Raw genomic sequence first — 22,434 nt, 5'->3', positions numbered from 1 at the left:
ACCAGAGACTATGCTTGACTATGGATCAGGACTAGGAACAGCAGTATGGTAAGAAATAGGGAGAGAGGGAGGGAGAGAGAGAGGGAGGGAAAGAGAGGGAGGGAAAGAGAGGGAGAGGGAGGGAGGGAGGGAGGGAGGGAGAGGGAGGGAGAGGGAGAGAGAGGGAGGGAGGGATTTGGGAGGGAGGGAAGGGAATGTACGTGTTCATGTATTAAAGTTTCTCTTAATAACTGGTACTACATGTGCATGTACATTTTATGGTTTTTATTCTTAGTAGATATTGCAGGTATTAATATCTGTCACTAGTAAATTATTATTCTTTACAATTATAAAAATAGTTACATCATTATGTACAGTACATCTATTAGTAATTGAAATTTTATTCCAATAGCACAGTTAGTACCTGACTACCTCTAATGTAGCTTCATCCATTGTATATGTACATGTACATGTATATTTACTTTTAATATTTTCATTATCTCATATTGTATCTATACAGGGCAGTACATTCAATATGGGGGAACAGTGTGTATGAGTATCAAACTATTGATACTTCTTCTGATATGGGAGACCTAGCAAGATCATTAAGAAATGGTACTATACACCACCTCTTACATACTCTCACTGTAATATACTGCTATACTGTAGTAACACTATACTGATACTATAGTACAGGGACTTTTGGAACAACTTTAAAAATTTGTAAAAAATCAAAATTTGATTGGAATCAGCTCAAACTTTCTACGTAACATAAGAACATGTATATGTATTAGGAAAAATTATAAAAATGGAGAATTCTCTACTTTTTATTTTTGGCAAAATTTGGCCTGTGACCCTGTACTATAGTACAGGGACTTTTGTCCGATTTTGGAGCAATTTTTAAAATTCATAAAAAATCTAATTTTGATTGGAATCAGCTCAAATTTTCTACACAACATAAGTACATGTATATGTATCAGGAAATGTAATAAAAATGGAGAATTCTCTACTTTTCATTTTTGGTGAAATTTAGCAAAAGTCCCTGTACTTTGGTCTGATTTTTGAGCAACTTTGAAAATTCATAAAAAAATCCAATTTTGATCGGAATCAGTTCAAACTTGAAACATAACATAAGAACATGTGTATGCATTAGGAAAAATTATAAAAATGGAGAATTTTCTCATTTTCATTTTTGGCAAAATTTTGCCTATGACCCTGCAGGGACTTTGGCCCAATTTTTGAGCAATAATAAAAGTCATTGGTTTTGTTATCTCTCTCTGCAGGTGGTAGTGACTGGGCATACATTATAGATCCCTCTCTATCGGCCTGTCCCGCCCCCACATCCACTGAATCTATTAAAGGAGTCTACTTCAGACAATATCTCCCTGTGTCCAGCAAGGTTAATAATTAATATTCATTAATGGGTGGAGCTAAATAATAATTAACTTAATTTAGTATGTGGGTGGATAGATCTTGTTAGTTTGACTTTTGAAAATTTCATTTGGATGATTGACATTTTTATTACATGTACAATGCTAAAATTTTATTGAATACTGTATAGTGGGAAATTTTGGAGAGAGTTAAATTTGGCAAATTGCTAAATTTTAGTGATTGGTGAATTTTAATTTGGCAAATTTGTGGCCACGTGCCATTGAGTATGCGTATAATGACTCAAAATGGTGGATTTTAATTTTGACAAATGGCTATCAAAATTCCAAATTTGCCAATTTAATCCCCTCCGAAATTTCATGCTGTACGGTACATGCCCATACATGTACATGTATAATACATGTGTATTATAAATACATATATTAAATATTATATTTATTTATTTATTTTTATTATTTTTTAGGTAAAATATGATTTGGTTGTATCAGCTTATTCTCTTAGCGAGCTTCCCAGCCCGTCACTATGGAAACAGGCCCTCCTATCCTTATGGGGCAAGACCGAAAAGTACTTGGTGAGTGGACATGTTACCATAGTAACGGTATCATTGCCATGGTAACTGTATTGTCTCTAGGTGTTAATCGAGTTTGGTACCAGCTCGGGATTCGATATTATAAGTCAAGCAAGGGACTTTCTATTAAATGTAATGTAATTAATTAAATTTTGTTTTATTTATTTATTATTTTAGGGCGGAAATAACGATCAGGACAAGTGTCATGTTGTAGCACCTGTAAGGAACTGTAGTTCAGTATATTATTAGTATATTATTAGTATACTATTGTTGAAATTACTCCTTACATTTTCTGATGCATATTGATGTCCTTATGCTATATAGAAAGTTTGAGCTGATTCCGACTAAAAGTTTTTGAGTTATGACCATTTAAAAAAAGAAAAAATACCCTGTACTATAGCCCATGCTTTTTCCGAAAAAATGGCTCCAAAATCACCCCCAATTTTTATTAAACTTGATGTCCTGTGCAATATTATTATCAGTATATTTCAGTATATTACTAGTATATCTATCATACATTGTAGTGCCCTCATGATCTACAGTGTCCTAAGGCAGCTGCTGCTGATTATTATAGAATTTGTAAATTTGCTCAGAGAGTGGCCATACCTTTCACAGAAGTAAATCAATAATAGTTAATTATTTTAAATTTATTTTATGTATTATTTTTTATCTCTCCCCCTCTCTCTCTTTAGTATACTAGGTGTCGTTCAAAAGGTTTTTACATTGAGAACTTCTGTTATTTAATATTAAAGAAAGGAGAGAGACCACATCAATTCATTGATGATATTCCGTGTCGTCTTTTATTGCCGACGAAGAAAAGAACTAAACACACAATATGTGAACTGTGTTGTCCTAATGGTGAGAGAAGGGAGGGAGAGGGAGGAAGGAATCGAAATCTCTTCTAAGTAGGCAATAAGTTTCACTTAAAATTTAGTAATTTTCACCTCGAAGTGGGTGACAATTTTGACTAAAATCTATTTTGTATGATGGTCAGAAGTGATATAGTTATTGTTGTTTTAATGATAGTGATACATGTACCATATTTGCTCAATTAAATGCCCGGGCGTTTATTTCTTAACAGGAAAAAAATCAGGTAAAAAAAGCCTCTAGAGGAATCAAACCCACAACCTTCAAGCATTCCAAACTGTACTCCAACAGTTAGGCTATCTGGCACAATCTAAATCTTTAAGGCCCCCATACACTAGGCAACATGTTGCTTGCAACATCTGTGGTTACTTTGATGTTGTAAGCAACATGTTGCCAGAAATAGAACAGCCTTCTATTTCTGGCAACATGTTGCTTACAAGATCAAAGTAACCAAATGTTGCTACCAACATGTTGCCTAGTGTATGCCTGGCTTTAGGCACATATACTGGGTAAAATATGCGTATCTATAGTTAGAAAATATTTAGCATGGGCGTTTATTTAAGCAGGGCATTTATTCGAGCAAATACGGTACATATTTATGCAATTTATACATTACATATACATGTATTTTAATAATAGGTAAAGCTGTTACACTTATCTTCAGTAAAGCAAAGCAAAGGTAATATAATATTTTTAAAAATCATTTTTATATATTCTTCTACCTATTTCTAGAGAATTATTGAGGACTACTCGTAAGAAGGAATGGGGAGATACTGTCATCGTACCACAAGAACTGTATGATAGACAAACTAATGATGTTAATGATGATGATAATTGGAACAATATTGATGTGTATGATGATGATGATTAAGATGATTGTTGTAATTGAATCTAAAATAACAACAGTTGTGAACCTGCCACTATAAAGCTTGCCTATCATTGAATTTTTGGAATACCCATAACATGTTATTCCTATAACATGTTATAAAACATGAATAAATTTCATGATTTTATAAATTTATTTTATGGCCATGTTTTTTTATATGATGAAATGATTAAAGTCAAATAGAGGCACAATATGAGAGCACTGATGAATATAATTTGTGACCATAATTGACAAAAGGGCCCTTATGGCGGATTTTAAAATTGATAGTTATAATGGAAAATATCAACCTGTGAGTGCTTTGTTAGACAATCATTGTTTCTAAAAGTTTCATGGTAACTTTTTGCATCCTGTGGAGTAATTTTATGATAACTGGGGCTCAGGAAGTTGGATTTCTTAGGCTAGAAAGACAAATTTCACTACCCGCCATAAGGTACCTTTTGTCAATTATGGTCACATTTGCCATTATTAAAATATAACAAAATTATTTTGAAAATTTATAGCATTAAACAGCAAAAATAGATTAGCAAATAAGTTTAATTCTTAATACACTGTTCACGATATTTTCTCAACGCTTCTTCAAATGTCTTACATAAAGATGGTTCCATGATTCTTTCTGAAAAAAATAAGCGTCTAAGATTAAGCTGTGTTGCTAAATCCATAATACCAGTTTTGCAGAAGCAAGCAAACATTTCACAATTATTATCCTTAAGATGATAGTTCCCCCACTCTGCTGGATGATTAAGAAAATGTTTAGCTAACTTAACTGTTTCTGAAGGAGGCATTGCCTTTACTATGTGAATAGCACTATTATAAAAAGCAAAACCCTTTTTCAATACACTGCTACCATATGACACCAAACGAAGTGTATTTCTATTCATAAACTTAGCTAGGGTAGTTGACCTTATGCAAACTGGGCGATTGTGGCTTTTGTGTATTTCATCTAACTGTTGCTTGATTTCTTGAGCCCTTTCTGAATCTTCTGGTAATTGTTCAAGCTCCAGTGACAATGCAGTCACTAGCCTCATTGTTTCATCATCTTGCTGGCCTATCTTCTTGCCTAGTGATCCACTGTCATCGCCACCGAAATGAATCACCTCACAATCAAGCTCACCAATGTAAATACCATGATGACTATATGTATCAATTAGTCTGTGGCAATAGATCTGATCCCCAGGTTTGAGATCTTTTTCATTAATTGAATGAAATACATACCCAACTCTGCTTGCTGAATCATCTGCCTCTGCCATTACTCGACTACTAGCCAGACTGGACCCCTATAGAATAGGGAAGATCCCAACATTACATTACTAAATTAAAGTACATACTATCTATAAAGTGATAGTAGCCTAGGAACTAAGAATCAGTGAATCACAATTAACCTTGCAAAACTAACCAGAGTTTTGAATTTTGAAATTGATCTTGATCCACCCACTAGTAAGTTGTGACAGTAGGCACGAGTGGGTGGATCATAAGAGCCTTGATCTTGAGTGCTAACAGTTAGCAGCAAGCATTTCACAATTGCAATTGAGACATAGTTATCCAGATCTCTTCTGAAGGATGCATTGCCTTTAGGCATTATCAACAATAGGCTCAATAGCACTACTCCTTTTGATCATACCATGAAAAACTATCTCATTTATTACCATGTAGGGTATATTATATATTATCAAAATTATTATTACAAGCAATAATTATTACCTTAATATATCCCGACCTATGGTATTATAGTCTAGATAGTCAACATTAGAAGAACACAGTGCTGGCATTGATATCCTACCATCCCTAGTCATATATATACCATAGTCATTACGTAGGGCATCAACCTGGAGAAGATAGAGAAAAAACAATTATTAATATTGTTATTATGATAATGTATTTTTAATTGCAGCAATTATTGAGTTGGGAAAATTAAAAAATCTTTTCCTGTCTGACTTGTTCACACCTCAAGTGTTATTTCAAAGTGATAACAAGATTGTGAATTTATACCTTTTCAGCTGATAGTCCACTGAAGCATCATACCAATTTGTTTAGTGACATGAGACCAGAACCTACAATATGTCAATATCATGTAATAAAGAGAATTTAGGTAATTATCAAGAATTACTTTTTATTATCCATCTTCTCTCTCTCTTTCTCTCCATAAGTATATTATTATTCATTATGTACCATGTTTAGCTAGTGCATCTTTCAGTGATGTTCTCATGCTAGTGATACGGTCAGCCATACTCTTCATTTCAACCAACCTATGGAGATTCAAGAAATCAAATACATTAGACTATTGTACACAAATGGCTGCATAAAACCGCACATTAGGTAGAGAGTAAAAATTGAGAAATTGCTTTTAAATAAAAATTGGGTTCTAAACATCAAAATTTTAAATAAAACCCATTTGTTCCATTGGTACAAAAATTTGTGACAAGCAAAAACCTATTATTTATAGTTCTATTGTCACAAAATTATACTATTCATTCACTAAATAACTGATCCTTAGGCTTCAGATTCTTCTCATCAATTGCATGAGATACATATCCAACTCTCACTACATCAATATTTTGCATGAGACCATTAATGATTATTAGGTGAGAAGATGCTCAATGATTTGTCAATCAAGTGTCTGATAAAAAGAGCAAGCCAAATAAGAAGTGGGTTGTAACCTGACTGGGCACAATACTCAGTACATATTTCTAGCATTTACAAACATCAGTTGATCCAATAGCATAACTCAAGGTGATACTAGTATACATGCCATTTCTCTCTCTTTTTCACATTTTTCCAGTACATGAGTATGCATTTCTAACAGTGACATACTATCAACAGTTGAGCCAACACATCATGCACATTATCACATGGTTATATGATATTCATGTTGTATGAGAAAAATTAATACTAACATTTATCATGCATGCAACAAATTTCAATCACTGTTGTATAATTATTAATATATCTACATGTGTGCAAATAACTGAATTGATTACTGCTGTGGCCCAAGTAGTGAAAGAATAATTGGACTGATTTATATAAAGAAGTAAATAAATGAACAAAAAGAACTAATATACTAATAAATGAATGATAAATGCATGTAGTTTTTCAGGAAAAAAATAAAAAAATTTAATTATATCAATCAGCATAGTAATAATAAGAACAGCAGCAACAAGTATAATGTTATAATACTAAAAATAGCTGTAAATAATCACAGCACTCATAATCCTATTTAATACAGCATTTATTTAAATGATAGAAACAATTTGTATCATTTAGTACTATTTTTTAAATAATATTCTTTCAGTGCAGCCAGTGCCTCAGCTTCATTCTTACAGGGCTTTTTTCTCCTTTCTTTTGCTAAAGTTCGATGTGGGTGAAGTTGTGTTGCTATATCCATTCGACCAGTTTTACAGAAACAAGCAAATGTTTCACAATTGTTTCTTACAAGGTTGTACTTCTTCCATAATTTTTTTGGGTTCCTACAAATATGTTTTGCCAAATTAGCTGTTTTTTTTACAAGGCATTGCTTTTATTTTGTGATAACTTGCCCTGCAAAATGATTTTTTCAATTTATTATATCTACGTTTATAGTTATATCTGACATAGCAAAGTTGAGAAGATTTCAAAAAATTAATTAAAGTGGTGGACCGTATGCTGCGCTGACTTGAGGGACTATGTCCTTCTTGTAGATCCACTAATTTACCTAGTTCTGGAATGATTTTATTAGCCTTTTTCAAATTGATTGGATGTAAATCATTATACGTTTCTTTGAGTTTCTCAGCTTTTTTCTGATCTTCCTGTTTCAGTTCTCCTGTAGCACCATCCGGTCCACTAAAGTGAATCACCTCACAATCAGGCTCACCAATATAGATACCATGGTGGGTGTAAAAGCCATTCCTTCTTTGACAGTAGATGTGATCACCTTCTTTGAGCTTCTTCTTGTCAATTACATTAAACCCCCTGCGATCCCAATCTATCTCTTCACTAGCCATTTTTGCACTATGGTTATAAGGTTATAATATTTCTTTGTATGTAGTAACCAGCAGTGACTGACTGACCATAGACACTGAATCAAATAACTATTTCAGTGATCACTTATCCACAATAAAGAAAGAAGGACTTTATAAAAGGAAGAAGAGAAAACAAACAATGAAGGAGCAAGCAGCAAGTCAGCTAGAGCAAGGCTACATGTCCCAGTGTATGAAGGATGGGTGTATCAGTGTATGTGTGTGGTATATAGGACCTAATGAAAATAGTTACTGGAACACACCAATAACAATGAATATCATAAAAAAGAGAGTGCATGAATAGTTTGAATACTGATGTTGTGTACAGATTTAGATTATTAAGATTTTAACTTATTGATAATTTGTTACTACTGCACCATTGTGCTAGCCTTGGCTATAATACAATAAGCCTAGCAACAGAAACATTAATATTGCTGCAAGTTTTAATCTCAACAGTTTGAACTACAAAACTTTTTTACAGTTCTACTCCTCTCTGTTTCTATTCTCTTTATTTATGAGAGTACAATTTTTATTCATGATCTCCAGGTTTAAGATCCTTCTCCTCTACTAAAATGGATGAAGTATCCAACTCTGCTTTCTCAATCATCTGCTCTATAGTTGCTATTATCAAGAAAAAATGAATACCTACTGAGATCAGCAAATCATTCAAATGGGTGAGTCAAGTAATTGCATGTTATGCTCTAGTTATAAAATCACACCATACAACGAATAATATTGAAATTGATTATATCATTGTAAACATTAATGATGATTACCATAATGAAATTAAAACATAATCGTACACTTGATTAACAATGCAGCCTACTACTCTTATAGCTGGATTTTATAGCAAGAGATGGTTAATGTAATGAATGCAGATATATATCAACTATAATGATAAAATAGTACAATACTTTATTGTTTCTTTTTAAGTTCATCAAACAGCTCTCTAAAAAAATGCTCCAATGTATACTAATGTTCACACAGCAGTGCATTGAGTTTTGTAGCTGCATCAAGGTTTCTCACGGTATTTTTCCAGTGCTTTTTCAAATGTTTTACAGGGTTCTTTATCCTTTTCAGTAAACATGCTTCTCTCAAACTGATAAAACTGTGCTGCTATATCCAACAGGCCTGTTTTGCAGAAGCAAGCAAACGTTTCACTGTTGTTATGTTTGAGGTGATATTCCTCCCACTCCTCTGGATGATCACGAAAATGTTTTGCCAACTTAACCGTTTCTGAAGGAGGCATTGCCTTTATGCAGTGAGTACTAATCATGGCTGCTGCAAAGAATTGTTTGGTTCCACTGCAGCCATATGCAACTAAGCGAAGTGTAGAGCCATACTAAAATTCAGCCAGAGTAGTTGAATTGATGCGTGATGCACCACTAAAGTGAACCACCTCACAATCAGGTTCACCAATATAAATACCATGATGAGTGTAGATGTTTCTATAGCAATAAACCTGATCACCAGGTTTAAGATGCTCTTTATCAATTGCATGAGACATTACCCCAACTCTGATTGCTGAATCATCTTCTACCTCTAAAAGAAAAAGAGAATGAAATACTCAATAAAAACATAAAGGAGTGAATGATAGTACTTGTATTAGTTTTGTGTAGGGTGCACCCTCACTTTCTCTTTCCCTCCCCTTTAAATTTAGTATTTCTTCACTGAGTAATAAGGACAAAGAGAGGGAATGAAGCAAGCTCCTTTATAATGCGCTAAATTAAGGCAAATGGAATGGATTGGAACCATAAAGTTGAGAGTAGATCAATGATCCATCAGTCATATTGATTAAAGATAGGATGTAAGAGTAAATTTATGGAATAGATTTAATGGACCAAAATGACTAAGTAAGGTATGTGTGGGATGCTTTTATAGCATGGCAATTTCTCAGAATATTGATTTTTCAATGAAGTGGCCTAATCATTATTCAGTTTACTTCTACCATTAAAAAGCACTGCTAATACTAGTGCCATCATAGCTAGATATTTTAAATTTTTTTGGCCCTACTAGGCTACTAGCAAAGCATTCTGTGTTCACAAAAATTAGCAATGCTGTTTTAGGCCATGTTTAAATTTTTAAAGATAATAATACTATACTATAAAATTAGTTTTGACTTACCATATTTTTCCAATGCTTCTTCAGCTGTCTGGCATGTTGGCTCCATCTTCCATTCAGTAAACACATTTCTCACAAGTTGGTAAAGCTGTGCTGCTAAATCCAATCGGCCTGTTTTGCAGAATGTCGCAAATGTTTCACAGTTGTTATATTGAAGGTGATACTCATTCCATTTCTCCGGATGATCATGAAATGTTTGGCTAACTTAACCGTTTCAGAAGGAGGCATTGCCTTCACATAGTGGCTACTAACCACGGCAAAAAAATTTTTGGTTCCACTGCAGCTGTATGCAACTAAGCGAAGGGTAGAGCCATTCTGAAAATTAGCAAGAGTAGTTGATTTAATGCTAATTTTTAATTTCTTCTCAATTTCTTTAGCTTTTTCGGAATCTTTTGGTAATGAGTCTGGTATACCACTGAAGTGAATCACCTCACAGTCAGGCTCACCAACATAAATGCCATGATGACTGTAGAAAAATAAGGCACTTCTATGACAGTAAATATGGTCACCAGGTTTGAGATCTTTCACATCAATTGCATGAGAAAACGCCCCATAATAGTCAAGTCTTGAAGTTTCATCTGGTGTTTCCATTAATTATTCAGTGCTGTTATACCAAAAATGTTAAAGGAAAGGCACTATTTAGAAATTATACTTACTTAATAAAAAGCAAACTCAAAAGCAACTCAGTACAAAGGATGAACTTGGGTTTAGCCTGTCCACAACTGAAAGTTTGGAACAGCTAGGAGTTGACCAAAATTGTTAACATCCAAATAATTTGAAAAAATGTACTACGTCAAAATGACGTAATCTATTAATGAATATTATAATGATAATGATATTCATAGAGCTATGTTTATGCTGGCTACTGAAGTCAAGTAGTCTTCAATAAAGGCCATCATTATCATTACACTGGCATTTCCTTTTGTATCAATTAATTTCAAGAAGCACTATACAACAAATTTCAATTACTATTGTAAAATATACTAGTCGGCAGCTGAAGTAGCTAATAATAAATGTTCATTCATTCATTATTATTATTATTGTATTTATTTAGTTATTTCATGAATAGCTTTAGCAACATAGTCAACATTAGAAGAGCACAGTGCTGGCATTGATATCCTACCATCCCTAGTCATATATATACCATAGTCATTACGTAGGGTATCAACCTGGAGGGAGAGAAAAAACAATTATTAATATTATTATGATAGTGTAATTTAAATTTGCAACAATTAAGCTAAAAAGTGGGGAAATTAAAAAATCCTTTCCTGTTTGACTTGTTAACACCTCAAGTGCTATTACAAGGTGAGAACAAGCTTGTCAAAAAATAGCAAGATTTTTTATACCTTTTCAGCTGAGAGTCCACTGAAGCAGAACATACCAATCTGTTTAGTGACATGAGACCAGTCCAGAGTTGAACCTACAGTATAGTAAAGAGAATTTAACAGCATATAATATCAAGAATTGCTTTTTATTATCCATTTTCTCTCTCTCTCCATTAGTATATTATTATTTATCATGTACCATGTTTAGCTAGTGCATCTTTCAGTGATGTTCTCATGCTAGTGATACGATCAGCCATATTCTTCATTTCAACCAACCTATGGAGATCAATGAATCAAATAAAACATTTTGTGGCTTCATAAAACCATACATTTGAATGAATAGATTATACATGTACATGTAGCTAGAGTGGAAAAACTGAAAAATTGCTTTTGAACAAAAATATATTGGGTTCTGAAAATCAAAATTTTGCCCATTAGTTCCAATGTCACAAAATCTGTGACAAGGAAAAAACCCATTAGTTCCATTTTCACGAAATCCGTGACAAGCAAAAACCCATTAGTTCCATTGTCACAAAATCCGTGACAAGCAAAAAACCCATTAGTTTCATTGTCACAAAATCCGTGACAAGCAAAAACCCATTAGTTTCATTGTCACAAAATCCGTGACAAGCAAAAACCCATTAGTTCCATTGTCACAAAATCTGTGACAAGCAAAAACCCATTAGTTCCATTGTCACAAAATCTGTGACAAGCAAAAACCATTTAACCTAATATTAATAACAATTAATACACATTACCATTGTGATCTGTAGTTCTCATTGGTCAGTATCTCAGTAGCAATCCTAGCTCCATTGATTGGTGGGTTGGAGTACATTGGACGGACTATAATCTTTAGCTGTGACTCAAGTGCTGCCTTCTCTTCTGGTGTATCACACAATATGGTAACAGCACCAACTCTCTCACCTGTAAAGGAATGCATGGAGTATTACTGTATGTGTATACAAGTATTTGTATGTATTGTGTATGAATCAAGGATAGGTAGATGTAGTTATAGGTACATGTTCAATGTTCATAAAAATGGTCGTAACTTGAAAAGTTTAAGTCGGAATTAGCTCAAACTTTCTATACAGCATAAAGACATCAATATGTATTTGAAAATGTAATAAAAATTTGGGGTGATTTCGGAGCTATTTAAAAAAAACCATGGGCTATAGCCTTGGGTATTTTTCAGATTTTAGCCGATTTCTTAAAATGCCTGTAACTTGAAAAGTTTAAGACGGAATCAGCTCAAACTTTCTACACAGCATAAGGACATCAATATCTATCAGAAAATGTAATAAAAATTTCAGGTAATTTCGGAGCCATTTTTGAAAAAACCATGGACAGCCTTGGGTATTTTTTAGATTTTGGCCAATTTCTTAAAATGGCCGTAACTTGAAAAGTTTAAGACGGAATCAGCTCAAACTTTCTACACAGCCTAAGGACATCAATATGTATCAGAAAATGTAATAAAAGTTTGGGGTGATTTCGGAGCCATTTTTTGGAAAAAACCATGGGCTATAGCCTTGGTATTTTTCAAAAATTGACCTATTTCTTAAAATGGCCGTAAGTTAAAAATTTGAACTTGGAATCGGCTTAAACTTTCTACACAGCATAAGGACATCAATATGTATGTGCATCCATTCAACATACAAAACACTATCATAACTGTATATTCATTATATTCAGTGTGTGTGTGTGTGTGTGTGTATTATTATATACCATATAGTCCCATGTTCTTTGAGAATGATTGAGCATATGACAGTTGGTGTCCATCACGTACAAACAGCCTAAGAGCTGATGCATCTCTATCAAGATCACCAGTAGAGAATCCTTGATAGGCCATATCCATGAATACGTAATGGTTCTTCTCCTGTTGAGAGATCAGGAATTAATCAATGAGTGGGTGGAATAAAAAAATCAAAATCAAAATAAAGATGTCAACCATATAAATAATTTTTGACTTTGTGCATCATTTAAAAACTATTAAATCCACAAAAATAAAAGCCAACTAAAATCTCAGTACACATTTTATTACATGTACATTGTAGTCTCCTCTAACTTAAAAAGCAAACTCTCTCTGTTTCTTATTTACAACTTATGCTCTCTCTCTCTCATCTCTTATTCTCACCTTACATATCTTTGATAACTGGGACCATTCATCTAACTACAGAAGACAACAACAAAAATAAATAATAAAAACAACAACAATAATAATAATAATATTAATGATAACATTAATAATCATAACTCACCGTAGGATCAATCCCAGTTGGATTGTGACCGCAAGCATGAAACAAGATAAGAGAGTTATCAGGTATTTTCTAAACAATAAACATAATGATATTCATGAGGTCATGTGACTGTCATGTGATAGTGTATTGGTCTACCCTCAGGTCTTCATAACAAGCTTCAGAGTCAAACCCACAGGTCTCAGGCTTGAAATGACGATAAGTCTCAACATTCAAACCAGAACTCCTAATGGAGGGGGAGAGAGGGAGAGAGGGAGAGAAAGAGAGAGAGAGGGAGAGAGGGAGAAAGGGAGACAGACAGGCAGAGAGACAGACAGAGAGAGGGAAGCCACACATATAAGGATGTACATGTACATATAGCATTATTATCAATTATATCAATGGCTATCATTAATCTCAATAGCTATTAAAAGTTATTAATAGTTATTAACCTGAACACTGGTGCGTGATTGCCCCAGGTAGGTGCTGGTACATATATAGTCTTCTGATGGGGAAAGAACTTTGCCTAATAATAAAATAAATAAATAATAAATAACTGTATTATTATTACATGTTAATATTCAGCTTACAAGGAATAAAGCAATGATCCTCAATGCTCCAGTACCACCAATGGCTTGAGCTGACACATACTAAAGAGAAGGAAAAAGAGAATATAATGATACATACATGTATAATATATACCGTATAGGGGTTATGTTTCACTGGAAACAAATTTTGCTTATTTCTCGTTTTTATTAAATTTACAAAATCAAATTCCACAAAAAAGGTTGGCATGCTAGGAAAAATGGCTGCAGAAGGTAAGATTCATAAAAATTTATACCAACAAAAGGCAAATCTGAACAAATTCGCGAAATTTTATACCAACAAAATAAAACCCCTATACATTTTTTCATTTATTATATTTTTTTATTTTGCAACTGAGATTATTTATTATTATGATGGTGATGGTATTGACTGTCTATATGTGTAGTTTACTGATACAAGTTACCATATAGTGGATAATTTTGGAGGGGATTAAATTTGGTGAATTTGACATTTTGATAGCCATTTGCCAAAATAAAAATCCGCCATTTTGAGCGATTATACGCATGCTCAATGGCACGTGGCCACAAATTCGCCAAAATTAAAATCCGCCAATTACCAAAATTTAGCAATTCACCAAAATACGGTAGCTTTTTATGACAACAGGTTGGAGAGAATAACTGAAGGGGGTGGAGCTAAGACTGAGCCCCTTTTCCTCAGGAATAGCTATGCTAATCATTAAACATTCTGTCTACTTTAATAATAGAGGCCTTGGGACTGTAATGTCCCTCCAAAAATTGAAATAGATTTTCTTCTATAACATGTATCACTTGAACTTCCTTCAACAGTTCAAGCATTAAATAGCCAATAAACCTTACAATAGCATTGTGGGTTGCAAGCCACACTTCCTGTCTGGTTATATAATAATTAATTATAAAGTTATAAAATAATAGAGCAGCTACATGTAAAGTATAACCTCCTCCTATTGTGGACACTCTAAAATAAGGACACCTCTATAATGAGGAGGGGTAGTATCAGTCCCAATACAATAGTAATGTGCATTAATGAACCTCTGAAATAAGGACAGGTTCATAATCAGGAGCTAGAGTATTTTTTTACTTTATACTGTGTATTTACGGTTAATTATTGACAAAAAGTGCATTTATACATGATATAAAACATGTAGTTATACATGCATTTACCAGATTCTCTTTGACGTGTTTTTCTTGAGGTGTCAGTGCAAATTCAATGGCAGCTCTGTGGAAGGAAGGATACCCCAGGATACCAGCATACTCCTTCTCTTTGTATTTATCTAAATTGTCCCTCTCAATCTATAAAAATTAATAATAAAATATGAAAATGTATTTTCTGATACATATTGATGTTCTTATGCTGTGTAGAAAGTTTGAGCCAATTCCGAGCTCAAATTTTCAAGTCACAGCCATTTTAAGAAATTGACTAAAATCTGAAAAATATCCAAGGCTATAGCCCATGTTTTTTTTCAAAAAATGGCTCCAAAATCACCTCAAATTTTCACTATATTTTCTGATGCATATTGATGCCCTTATGCTGTGTAGAAAGTTTGAGCTAATTCTGACTTCAATTTTTAAAGTTACGGCCATTTTAAAAAAAGTTTTCCAATACATAATAATAATCCAATTATCCTAGCTAACACAGTGTGTGTGTATATACATGTGTCCATGCTGCCACTAACTTGTTTGACTACATTCAGTACATATGGCTTTCCCTGGTCATCCCTGTACGCCCCCACAGTCAAATTAACTTTGTTCGTCCTCTCGTCTTTATTGTACGCCTCCAGGAGGCCGAATATTGGATCAGGGGGGCCCACCTCAACCCCAGACCACCAAGAACTGAAAAATGCAAGAGTAAATATGATAATAAATTAGGTAATTAACTATTAATTTATAACTAGCCGTACCCCAAATGTACATCAATGCAATGCATAGTACATAAATTAATTGAAAAATAATAATACTATATGCAATAAAGAATATAAAAATACACATGAAATACTTAAGTACTACTTGAACTATTGCTTGCAGTATTGAGTGCTTTTATTCATATACTAGTACACGCGCAATAGAAACTGATACAGGCACAGGTACTAGCTAGTATTACCTAGCTCTGACTACAGCCGCTCGAGTTGGGAAGGAGAGAAAACTCCGCAAAGAGGTTCTTAGCATCGCCATGCTACAACAAGGAGTCTGAAGGAGGAGAAACAATAATAGGGCGTGGCTGGTTAGAGGTAGGCGTGGCTCAATTTAATTAGCCACGCCTTTTAAAATGTCTTCCGAGTGAGTAAAAATAAATTAATGATTTATTTATTGTGTTTTGTTGTTTGCTAGTTATCAGAATGAGAAGAAGAAGAGAGAGTTACAGAAGAAAAATCAAATAAATCAAAAGTTTGAAGAGACTGGAGAGAAGGAAAGGTCTGTAATAAAAATAATTATGTATATAAATAAACACTTTATTTTTATTGTTGTTGTTGTTTTTAGGTTAAAGGAGTTGTTAAGGATGAGGTTAAGAGAGTCAGGATGGAGAGACAAACTGAGAGAACACGGAAAAGGTACCTGTACATTTTATTAATGATGTGTAATAATAATAATGAAGGATTTATCTCTGATATAACAGTTGTGAGTAAAAAGTACATACTGCTGTTTTCATTGCTAGTTATTATTGATAAGAGAGGGTTAAATAATGTCACTGTTGATAGTCTAGTAGAAGAAATGACTCCTAAAGCAAGAGGTAAGTCAATATTAATTGATTAATCAATTAGTTAATATTATGAATATTGTTATACAGAATTGGTACCAGATTATGTAAAGAAAGAGCTCCTTCAACACATCAGGGAATACATTGAGAAGAATATGTGACATCAAATGACATCATCATTTATAAATAGTACAATAATAATGACATCATTATTTAAAATATTATTGTTATTATTTGTTAGATCTAAGATTTGTGATTTTGAAAATAATTTTTAAAGGCTTGCACTGACTTGTGCCAACTCCAAAATAATAATACATCATGAATATTGGGTGATCTTAGGAACCTCCTCTAGGCCTCCACCTGGTCGGGTGGAGTTACAATTTGCTAATAGCCACTTGATTATTTTATAATTTATAGTTACACGGCCAAGAGTTAGCATACGACACACTGGGGTCACTGCCCAAAATCAATGACTCAAGCCTGTGCCTGATATAGTCTGATAGGTATCATTGCTGAGTCATGCGTGTTGCATTGTTGCTCTGGCTGAACCAGTACAAATTCCAAAATGATTGTATGATTTATATCAAGGCTGATAGATCAAGCTAGGCTCATTGGCTGATTGACATGTTCATAGTTCAGGAAGTGAGGAATCCAAACATCCCGTACAACATTTGAGCCTGTGTCTCGGACCCAGGGGGATGGGTCTGGCTACGCGAGACTACCCGTCGTGGTACCATAGATACTATCTATGATACTATATACCCCTGGATACGAAACTCCTCTATGCACACATATAAAATCCCATAAGGAAACGTCATAAACGTCACATCCGGCTGTCCTCACCCTTGTTTCGCTGCATTCATGGCTGCCAGGGTAAGTAAAACAATCACAGTAGCCTATTCGTTTGTTAAAGTAGCTGAATGATCCCTCAGAGGACTTTGCAAAGCCTTTATATATTGAAATAATGCTCATAAACGATAGTTTGAGTGCATATTTTAGTTCTACAATGGATGTCATAGCCTAGTTGTTGTGTACATTTCACTCAAGCCACTTTTTTTAGCTTAACTCTGTTGAATTAGGCCAACATTTTTTATTGTACTGATAGGTTATTGTTTACTAGTTGTAGTGGGGCTATTATTTAGAATTTGTGTTAAGTAAAAGAGCTGTTATTTTCTAAATCTTGGTTTTTCAAGCCCCACCTTTCTAGCCAATTTTTCTTTGTAATACTTGACTTAATTGGAACTTTTTTATATGGTTTTGTAGCTTGAGAATAGGTAGTTGTAGTGGGCCTATTCTCAAAAGGAGTGTGTTTTTAGTTTTGGTGCAATTGTGTTGTCAAAATCATCATTTTTAGGTGACAAGAGATGGGAAAGTCATGCATTGGTAGACTGCAATGCTAAAAGAAAAGGAAAGTTTCAGCAATTATAATGCATGATAAATGTCAAGTTTTATTGTATTATTGTACATAAAATCACACTTTTATTAGCAATAATAATACTTTTTATCATTGTTTTATTTTTATTCTGAATGAAAACGTAATATGACGTATTCCGGTGAAACAAGCCTCAGAACATCCGGTCGGGCCGTGTTTCATATCCAGGGGTATATAGTATCTATGGTGGTACTCTCAGTGTGCCGAGACTAGCTTTAGATATGGCATCTAAGGGAGCATTTGAACCTCTGGCAAGAGCTGACAAGATACCTAAAGCCATTCCTGTACTACAAGACAGCGATTGTATAGCAGCTATTGACTTTGGGACATCATCACTATCAGTAGCGTACACTACTCCATTGAATCCAACAACAAGAGAAAATGTAAAAGTGGTGCCACTTCACAAAACTTATGAAAGAGTCCCTAATGCTATACTGATCATGAAAGATCAAGAGGGACAAGATTGCTGGAAAACTTTTGAAATTGGACATCAAGCACAAAGTGCATATAGCAAGATGAAGAAGAAAAGTTCTGAAAATTTCATATATTTTGAACGAATAAAAAACCTACTGAAAAGAGATAAAGTGAGTTCATGGCATAATAGAAGCACAATTGTTATATTAAATAATTATATACCTTCAGTTATTAGATCGTACTACTCAAGTCTCTTCATTCACTGGTGGTTCTTATTATCTTATTGAAGTTATAGCTTTTATACTAACACACCTCAAGGAGAAGCTACTGACTGATGAGCTTAAAAGAAACTACAAGTCGACTGAATTTGATTGGGTCATTACTGTTCCTGCTATATGGAAAGCAAGAGCAAGAAGAATGATGAGAGAAGCTGCTTATATGGTAAGTGTATACAGTATCGTATGTAGCTAAGTGTAAGTGTATGATAAGAGTACATGCTTTGTTTCATGCAGTTTAATTATGTTAATATGATAGGCTGGTCTGACATCTGATGCTCTTGGTATAACAAAGTTCACTCCAGTTGGTTCTCCTTTACCACGTCCAGAGGAGGTTAATCCTGAGAAGCTATCATTAGCTCTAGAACCAGAAGTAGCTGCTATAGCTGCACAGCATTATTCACTAGTATCAGGGTCCCCTCCACAGAGATATATGGTAGTTGATATAGGAGGAGGTACAGTTGATATTACTGTACATGATAAGAGTAATGGGAGAATTAGTGTAGTACAACCACCAATGGGTAACACCTGGGGAGGTACTACTGTCAATGAAGCTTTATCAGCAATACTGGAAGAAATTTTAGATGATAAAGGTTTTGAGTCTTTCATAAAATCAGAATCTAATGCTAAAGCTATTCTCAATAAACTCTTCTATGAAGACTTTGAGGAAGGGAAAAAATCATTTGGAGATGCAAAAGAAGGTAGAGAAGAAATAATAATAAATTTACCTTTGAAATTAATGAATTTTTATTGCAACGACAAGCTTCAAAAGGCAAAGCAAGTGAATATGGATTACGATCCTGAAGATGGTTCATTAAGCATAGGATACAACCTATTAGAAGAGAAGGTATTCAAATCCACAGTTGATAAGATCATAGAGTGTGTGAGGGCAGCATTTGATCAGTTAACGGATCCTATCGATACAGTTTATTTAGTAGGAGGGTTTGGAGGGTGTAGGTTTGTTAGCCGAAAGATAACAGAAGCTATTGGTCAGCATTGTGGTAATATAGTGTGTCCTATACATCCAGATCTTGCTGTTGTAGTAGGAGCAGTAATGTGGAGGAAAGATCCTAATATAATCCAATCACGTGCTGCTGATGCTACCTATGGGACAAGTGTCAATGCTTTATTCAACCCATCAATACATGATGAAGATTATGTGTTTGAGGATGAAGAGGATCATGAAGCATACTGTTCTTGTATATTTAAGGTATTTGTACTCAAAGGAGAAGCGATAAAGGATGAAGTATATAAAGCTACATTCATACCTGGCCGTCAAGAAGACATAGAAACTCGTATCCCTATATACTGTACAACAGATGATGGAGTTCAGTATGTCAGAGATAAAGAAGGTAAACTAACAGTACGTGAGATTGGCCAGCTAGTACTTGATATTCCTAATTATGGTAATCTACCAAGGGAGGAGAGAGAATACGACGTATTCATGGATTTCAGTGGTACAGAGATACAAGCAAGAGCTCAGTATAGTATCACTGGAGAAGAAGTGAAAACAGTTTGTGACTTTCTATCAAAACAAGACTAATAACACTAATGATAATTGTAGTAACAAAAATTCTACATAGATTTATATAATACTATAGAGTTACATGCAATCATGTTAGTTTTACTTTGATAACAACACTAATTTACTTAAGCTATCAACTAGATGAATCAGATAATATTAGAATGTATGTACATGTGTATCTGGATCTAGTATACCATAGTGTCAGAAATACAAATTTAAAGTGGCAGGAAATCGAATAATAATTGTGGTTGAGGAAGGTTGGTTTATAAATGATAATTATTTTTTATATAACTCAGGCAACCTTAGGCAGCTGCAGGCCAGACTTCTGCAGCCGCCTAAGTAGGCAACTTACATGTAGTTGCTGTACCTGATCAGGCAACCTGTTAAATGAGTAAATATCTATGGACTCAACCAGTGATGTTGAGATCCAAAATTTAAGTTTGTCACAACAGTGCAGGTAAATAATGGAGACTCCAACCTTTTTAAATCATAATACTTATACTAGTAGGCAATCCAACAAGTTGGCAAGAATGAACATTTTTCTATCCTTGCTTACAAGATCAGACTAACCACAAAAAATGTTCAAGTTGCCTCCTTTTTGGGAACTGATTTTGTTAAACCAAAACCACATACTCTATAATAACATACTGTAACTGTAAATAAAATAATATTATAAACAACACAATGACAAACATTATGTACACAGGTATCTTATAAAATAAATATCATAAATTAAAACAATCATAATAAAAAGGCACAATGAGAATGATAAGCTAGCAGGAGAGGAAGTGTGTATTATGCATTTACATAATACATATAGCTATACCAAAACTTTTGTAACTGTAACATTCCTTAATTGACAATTCTGTTTGACATAAACAGTGTCTTTCTTCGTAACTTATACAAATCACATCATAATACTATTATAAAACAATAATAATGACATTATTATGATGTAATGAAAAAACAAAAAATTATTATTATTATTAATATGATGAGAAGCAATAGAATAAAAGAGAGAGAATTCTATTAATATTAATTAATAATAAAAATGATTGTTTTATAATTTATACAAGTGACCACACCCCAAGACATTTATCCTTTCCTCCAGTCACAACGATATTGTCATTCAAAGAAACGTCAATACTCGTAATAGCATCTGAAAATAATAATAAAACAAAGTTACTATTGTACATGTACCTGTGTGATTTTTAATGGTTGATATAATGTTGAGTGTATTAGAGTCCAATAAAGATAATGACCCGTTCATACCACCTGCTAATAACTGGGACTGTAACCATACTACACAACTGGAGGGAAGAGAGAGAGAGAGGAGGAGAAAGAAAAAAAGAAAGAGAAGATGTGATGCAATGAAGAGAAGAGAGAAGGAGAGAGAGAGAAAAGATGTACATGGGTAGAGGAGATATTATGGTGTAGAGGTATTAGAGAGAAGAAGGGGAGAAGTGATGAGAGAGAGAGAGGAGTAGTGAGTGATGTTATTATTACCAGTAGGCTTCTTCTCTCTTCACAGCAATTGATTCTGATCTTTCTTTAACTGAGAATAACTTAATAAAACCATCAGCACCAGTAGTACAAATACTAGAGCCATCTGAAGGAGAGAGGGGAAGAGAGAGAGAGAGGAAGAATAAAATTGAATGTATGTACTGGTACAATGTACATTCATTCTACAAGTGAAATCATTATCATTTATACTAGACACTTACCAGGACTAAAGGTCACTGATGATACATCATTATCGTGAGCTGTTTATAAAATAAATAAATAAATAAATATACCTTTAAAAGAATTAACAATAAATGTGTACCTTTAAATTCGAATTCTTTTGCTTCATGTTCAATATCCCAAACAGCTAAATACCCTAATGAATGAATGGAAAGAGAGAGGGAGAGAGATGGTAAAGATGTTATATTGATATATTTACCATCAGATACTCCTGAAGCTACTAGAGTGACATCATTATTAATATCAAGTGATGTAACCTAAAAATAGAACATGTTACTAATAATAGACACAGCAATGACATCACTCAAACAATACAAAAAATCTAAAATAGAAACAGCTGTATGTTACTATAAATAGACACAGATGTATGTTACTAAAAATAGGCACACCATACCTCATTATCGTGATCCAACT

General features: G+C 33.8%; 6 protein-coding genes across 7 annotated transcripts; 4 read left to right on the top strand and 2 right to left on the bottom strand.

Moving 5' to 3' along the window:
• Nucleotides 1-6: 6 nt before the first annotated feature.
• On the top strand, nucleotides 7-3,703 carry LOC105314819 (methyltransferase-like protein 17, mitochondrial). The gene is made up of 10 exons (XM_020003872.1): nucleotides 7-48; nucleotides 500-594; nucleotides 1,263-1,378; nucleotides 1,832-1,939; nucleotides 2,000-2,068; nucleotides 2,114-2,155; nucleotides 2,461-2,553; nucleotides 2,629-2,794; nucleotides 3,443-3,482; nucleotides 3,536-3,703. The coding sequence occupies exons 1-10, from the start codon at nucleotides 11-13 to the stop codon at nucleotides 3,672-3,674; spliced, it is 906 nt and encodes a 301-aa protein (XP_019859431.1). The 5' UTR covers nucleotides 7-10; the 3' UTR covers nucleotides 3,675-3,703.
• A 519-nt stretch (nucleotides 3,704-4,222) lies between these two features.
• Nucleotides 4,223-4,936, bottom strand: LOC109587651 (uncharacterized). The gene has a single exon (XM_020003871.1). The coding sequence runs from the start codon at nucleotides 4,934-4,936 to the stop codon at nucleotides 4,223-4,225; it is 714 nt and encodes a 237-aa protein (XP_019859430.1).
• Nucleotides 4,921-16,156, bottom strand: LOC100637855 (aspartate aminotransferase, mitochondrial-like). 2 transcript variants are annotated; one of them, XM_020003874.1, is made up of 14 exons: nucleotides 16,038-16,156; nucleotides 15,613-15,769; nucleotides 15,101-15,229; nucleotides 13,946-14,005; nucleotides 13,808-13,881; nucleotides 13,515-13,602; nucleotides 13,380-13,448; nucleotides 13,256-13,291; nucleotides 12,847-12,997; nucleotides 11,883-12,048; nucleotides 11,324-11,400; nucleotides 11,146-11,219; nucleotides 5,388-5,512; nucleotides 4,921-4,963 (listed from the first exon to the last, which is right to left on the bottom strand). In XM_020003874.1, the coding sequence occupies exons 1-14, from the start codon at nucleotides 16,106-16,108 to the stop codon at nucleotides 4,936-4,938; spliced, it is 1,305 nt and encodes a 434-aa protein (XP_019859433.1). In that variant the 5' UTR covers nucleotides 16,109-16,156; the 3' UTR covers nucleotides 4,921-4,935. The 2 variants fall into 2 exon arrangements, with proteins under 2 accessions (XP_019859433.1, XP_003390504.1); XM_003390456.3 differs by lacking the exons at nucleotides 4,921-4,963; nucleotides 5,388-5,512 and adding an exon at nucleotides 10,720-10,968.
• Nucleotides 16,157-16,186: 30 nt separating this feature from the next.
• LOC100637980 (transcription and mRNA export factor ENY2-like) lies at nucleotides 16,187-16,844 on the top strand. Its single transcript, XM_003390457.3, has 5 exons — nucleotides 16,187-16,213; nucleotides 16,265-16,348; nucleotides 16,415-16,485; nucleotides 16,590-16,664; nucleotides 16,722-16,844. The coding sequence occupies exons 1-5, from the start codon at nucleotides 16,203-16,205 to the stop codon at nucleotides 16,790-16,792; spliced, it is 312 nt and encodes a 103-aa protein (XP_003390505.1). The 5' UTR covers nucleotides 16,187-16,202; the 3' UTR covers nucleotides 16,793-16,844.
• Nucleotides 16,845-18,082: 1,238 nt separating this feature from the next.
• Nucleotides 18,083-19,336, top strand: LOC105314818 (heat shock 70 kDa protein 12A-like). Its single transcript, XM_020003870.1, has 4 exons — nucleotides 18,083-18,647; nucleotides 18,706-18,936; nucleotides 19,012-19,224; nucleotides 19,289-19,336. Exons 1-4 carry the CDS (start codon nucleotides 18,285-18,287, stop codon nucleotides 19,334-19,336), a joined length of 855 nt encoding a protein of 284 aa, XP_019859429.1. The 5' UTR covers nucleotides 18,083-18,284.
• LOC109587652 (uncharacterized) lies at nucleotides 19,014-20,406 on the top strand. Its single transcript, XM_020003873.1, has 2 exons — nucleotides 19,014-19,453; nucleotides 19,516-20,406. The coding sequence occupies exons 1-2, from the start codon at nucleotides 19,376-19,378 to the stop codon at nucleotides 20,293-20,295; spliced, it is 858 nt and encodes a 285-aa protein (XP_019859432.1). The 5' UTR covers nucleotides 19,014-19,375; the 3' UTR covers nucleotides 20,296-20,406.
• The last annotated feature ends 2,028 nt before the right edge of the window (nucleotides 20,407-22,434 follow it).

This window comes from Amphimedon queenslandica, unplaced genomic scaffold (assembly GCF_000090795.2).
Source record: "Amphimedon queenslandica unplaced genomic scaffold, v1.1 AMPQUscaffold_12494_Cont11487, whole genome shotgun sequence".
Classification (NCBI taxonomy): domain Eukaryota; kingdom Metazoa; phylum Porifera; class Demospongiae; order Haplosclerida; family Niphatidae; genus Amphimedon; species Amphimedon queenslandica.
This window is presented reverse-complemented; position numbering and strand designations above follow the sequence as displayed.

What these genes read in the sequence shown, in the direction of transcription:
- LOC100637855 (XM_020003874.1), bottom strand. Translation starts at nt 16,108, where the DNA reads ATGGCGATGCTAAGAACCTCTTTGCGGAGTTTTCTCTCCTTCCCAACT. An exon ending in CTTGTTATGAAGACCTGAGG is followed by an intron (nt 13,449 to 13,514) that starts GTAGACCAATAC and finishes TTTATTGTTTAG; the next exon opens with AAAATACCTGATAACTCTCT. An exon ending in ATAGGTCGGGATATATTAAG is followed by an intron (nt 4,964 to 5,387) that starts GTAATAATTATT and finishes CCTATTCTATAG; the next exon opens with GGGTCCAGTCTGGCTAGTAG.
- LOC105314819 (XM_020003872.1), top strand. Translation starts at nt 11, where the DNA reads ATGCTTGACTATGGATCAGGACTAGGAACAGCAGTATG. An exon ending in AGCAAGATCATTAAGAAATG is followed by an intron (nt 595 to 1,262) that starts GTACTATACACC and finishes CTCTCTCTGCAG; the next exon opens with GTGGTAGTGACTGGGCATAC. An exon ending in TGGCCATACCTTTCACAGAA is followed by an intron (nt 2,554 to 2,628) that starts GTAAATCAATAA and finishes CTCTCTCTTTAG; the next exon opens with TATACTAGGTGTCGTTCAAA.
- LOC109587651 (XM_020003871.1), bottom strand. Translation starts at nt 4,936, where the DNA reads ATGGCAGAGGCAGATGATTCAGCAAGCAGAGTTGGGTATGTATTTCAT.
- LOC105314818 (XM_020003870.1), top strand. Translation starts at nt 18,285, where the DNA reads ATGGCATCTAAGGGAGCATTTGAACCTCTGGCAAGAGCTGACAAGATA. An exon ending in ACCTACTGAAAAGAGATAAA is followed by an intron (nt 18,648 to 18,705) that starts GTGAGTTCATGG and finishes ATATACCTTCAG; the next exon opens with TTATTAGATCGTACTACTCA. An exon ending in TGGTAAGTGTATACAGTATC is followed by an intron (nt 18,937 to 19,011) that starts GTATGTAGCTAA and finishes TTAATATGATAG; the next exon opens with GCTGGTCTGACATCTGATGC.
- LOC109587652 (XM_020003873.1), top strand. Translation starts at nt 19,376, where the DNA reads ATGCTAAAGCTATTCTCAATAAACTCTTCTATGAAGACTTTGAGGAAG. An exon ending in ATTTGGAGATGCAAAAGAAG is followed by an intron (nt 19,454 to 19,515) that starts GTAGAGAAGAAA and finishes TGCAACGACAAG; the next exon opens with CTTCAAAAGGCAAAGCAAGT.
- LOC100637980 (XM_003390457.3), top strand. An exon ending in ACTGAGAGAACACGGAAAAG is followed by an intron (nt 16,486 to 16,589) that starts GTACCTGTACAT and finishes TTTCATTGCTAG; the next exon opens with TTATTATTGATAAGAGAGGG. An exon ending in AATGACTCCTAAAGCAAGAG is followed by an intron (nt 16,665 to 16,721) that starts GTAAGTCAATAT and finishes ATTGTTATACAG; the next exon opens with AATTGGTACCAGATTATGTA.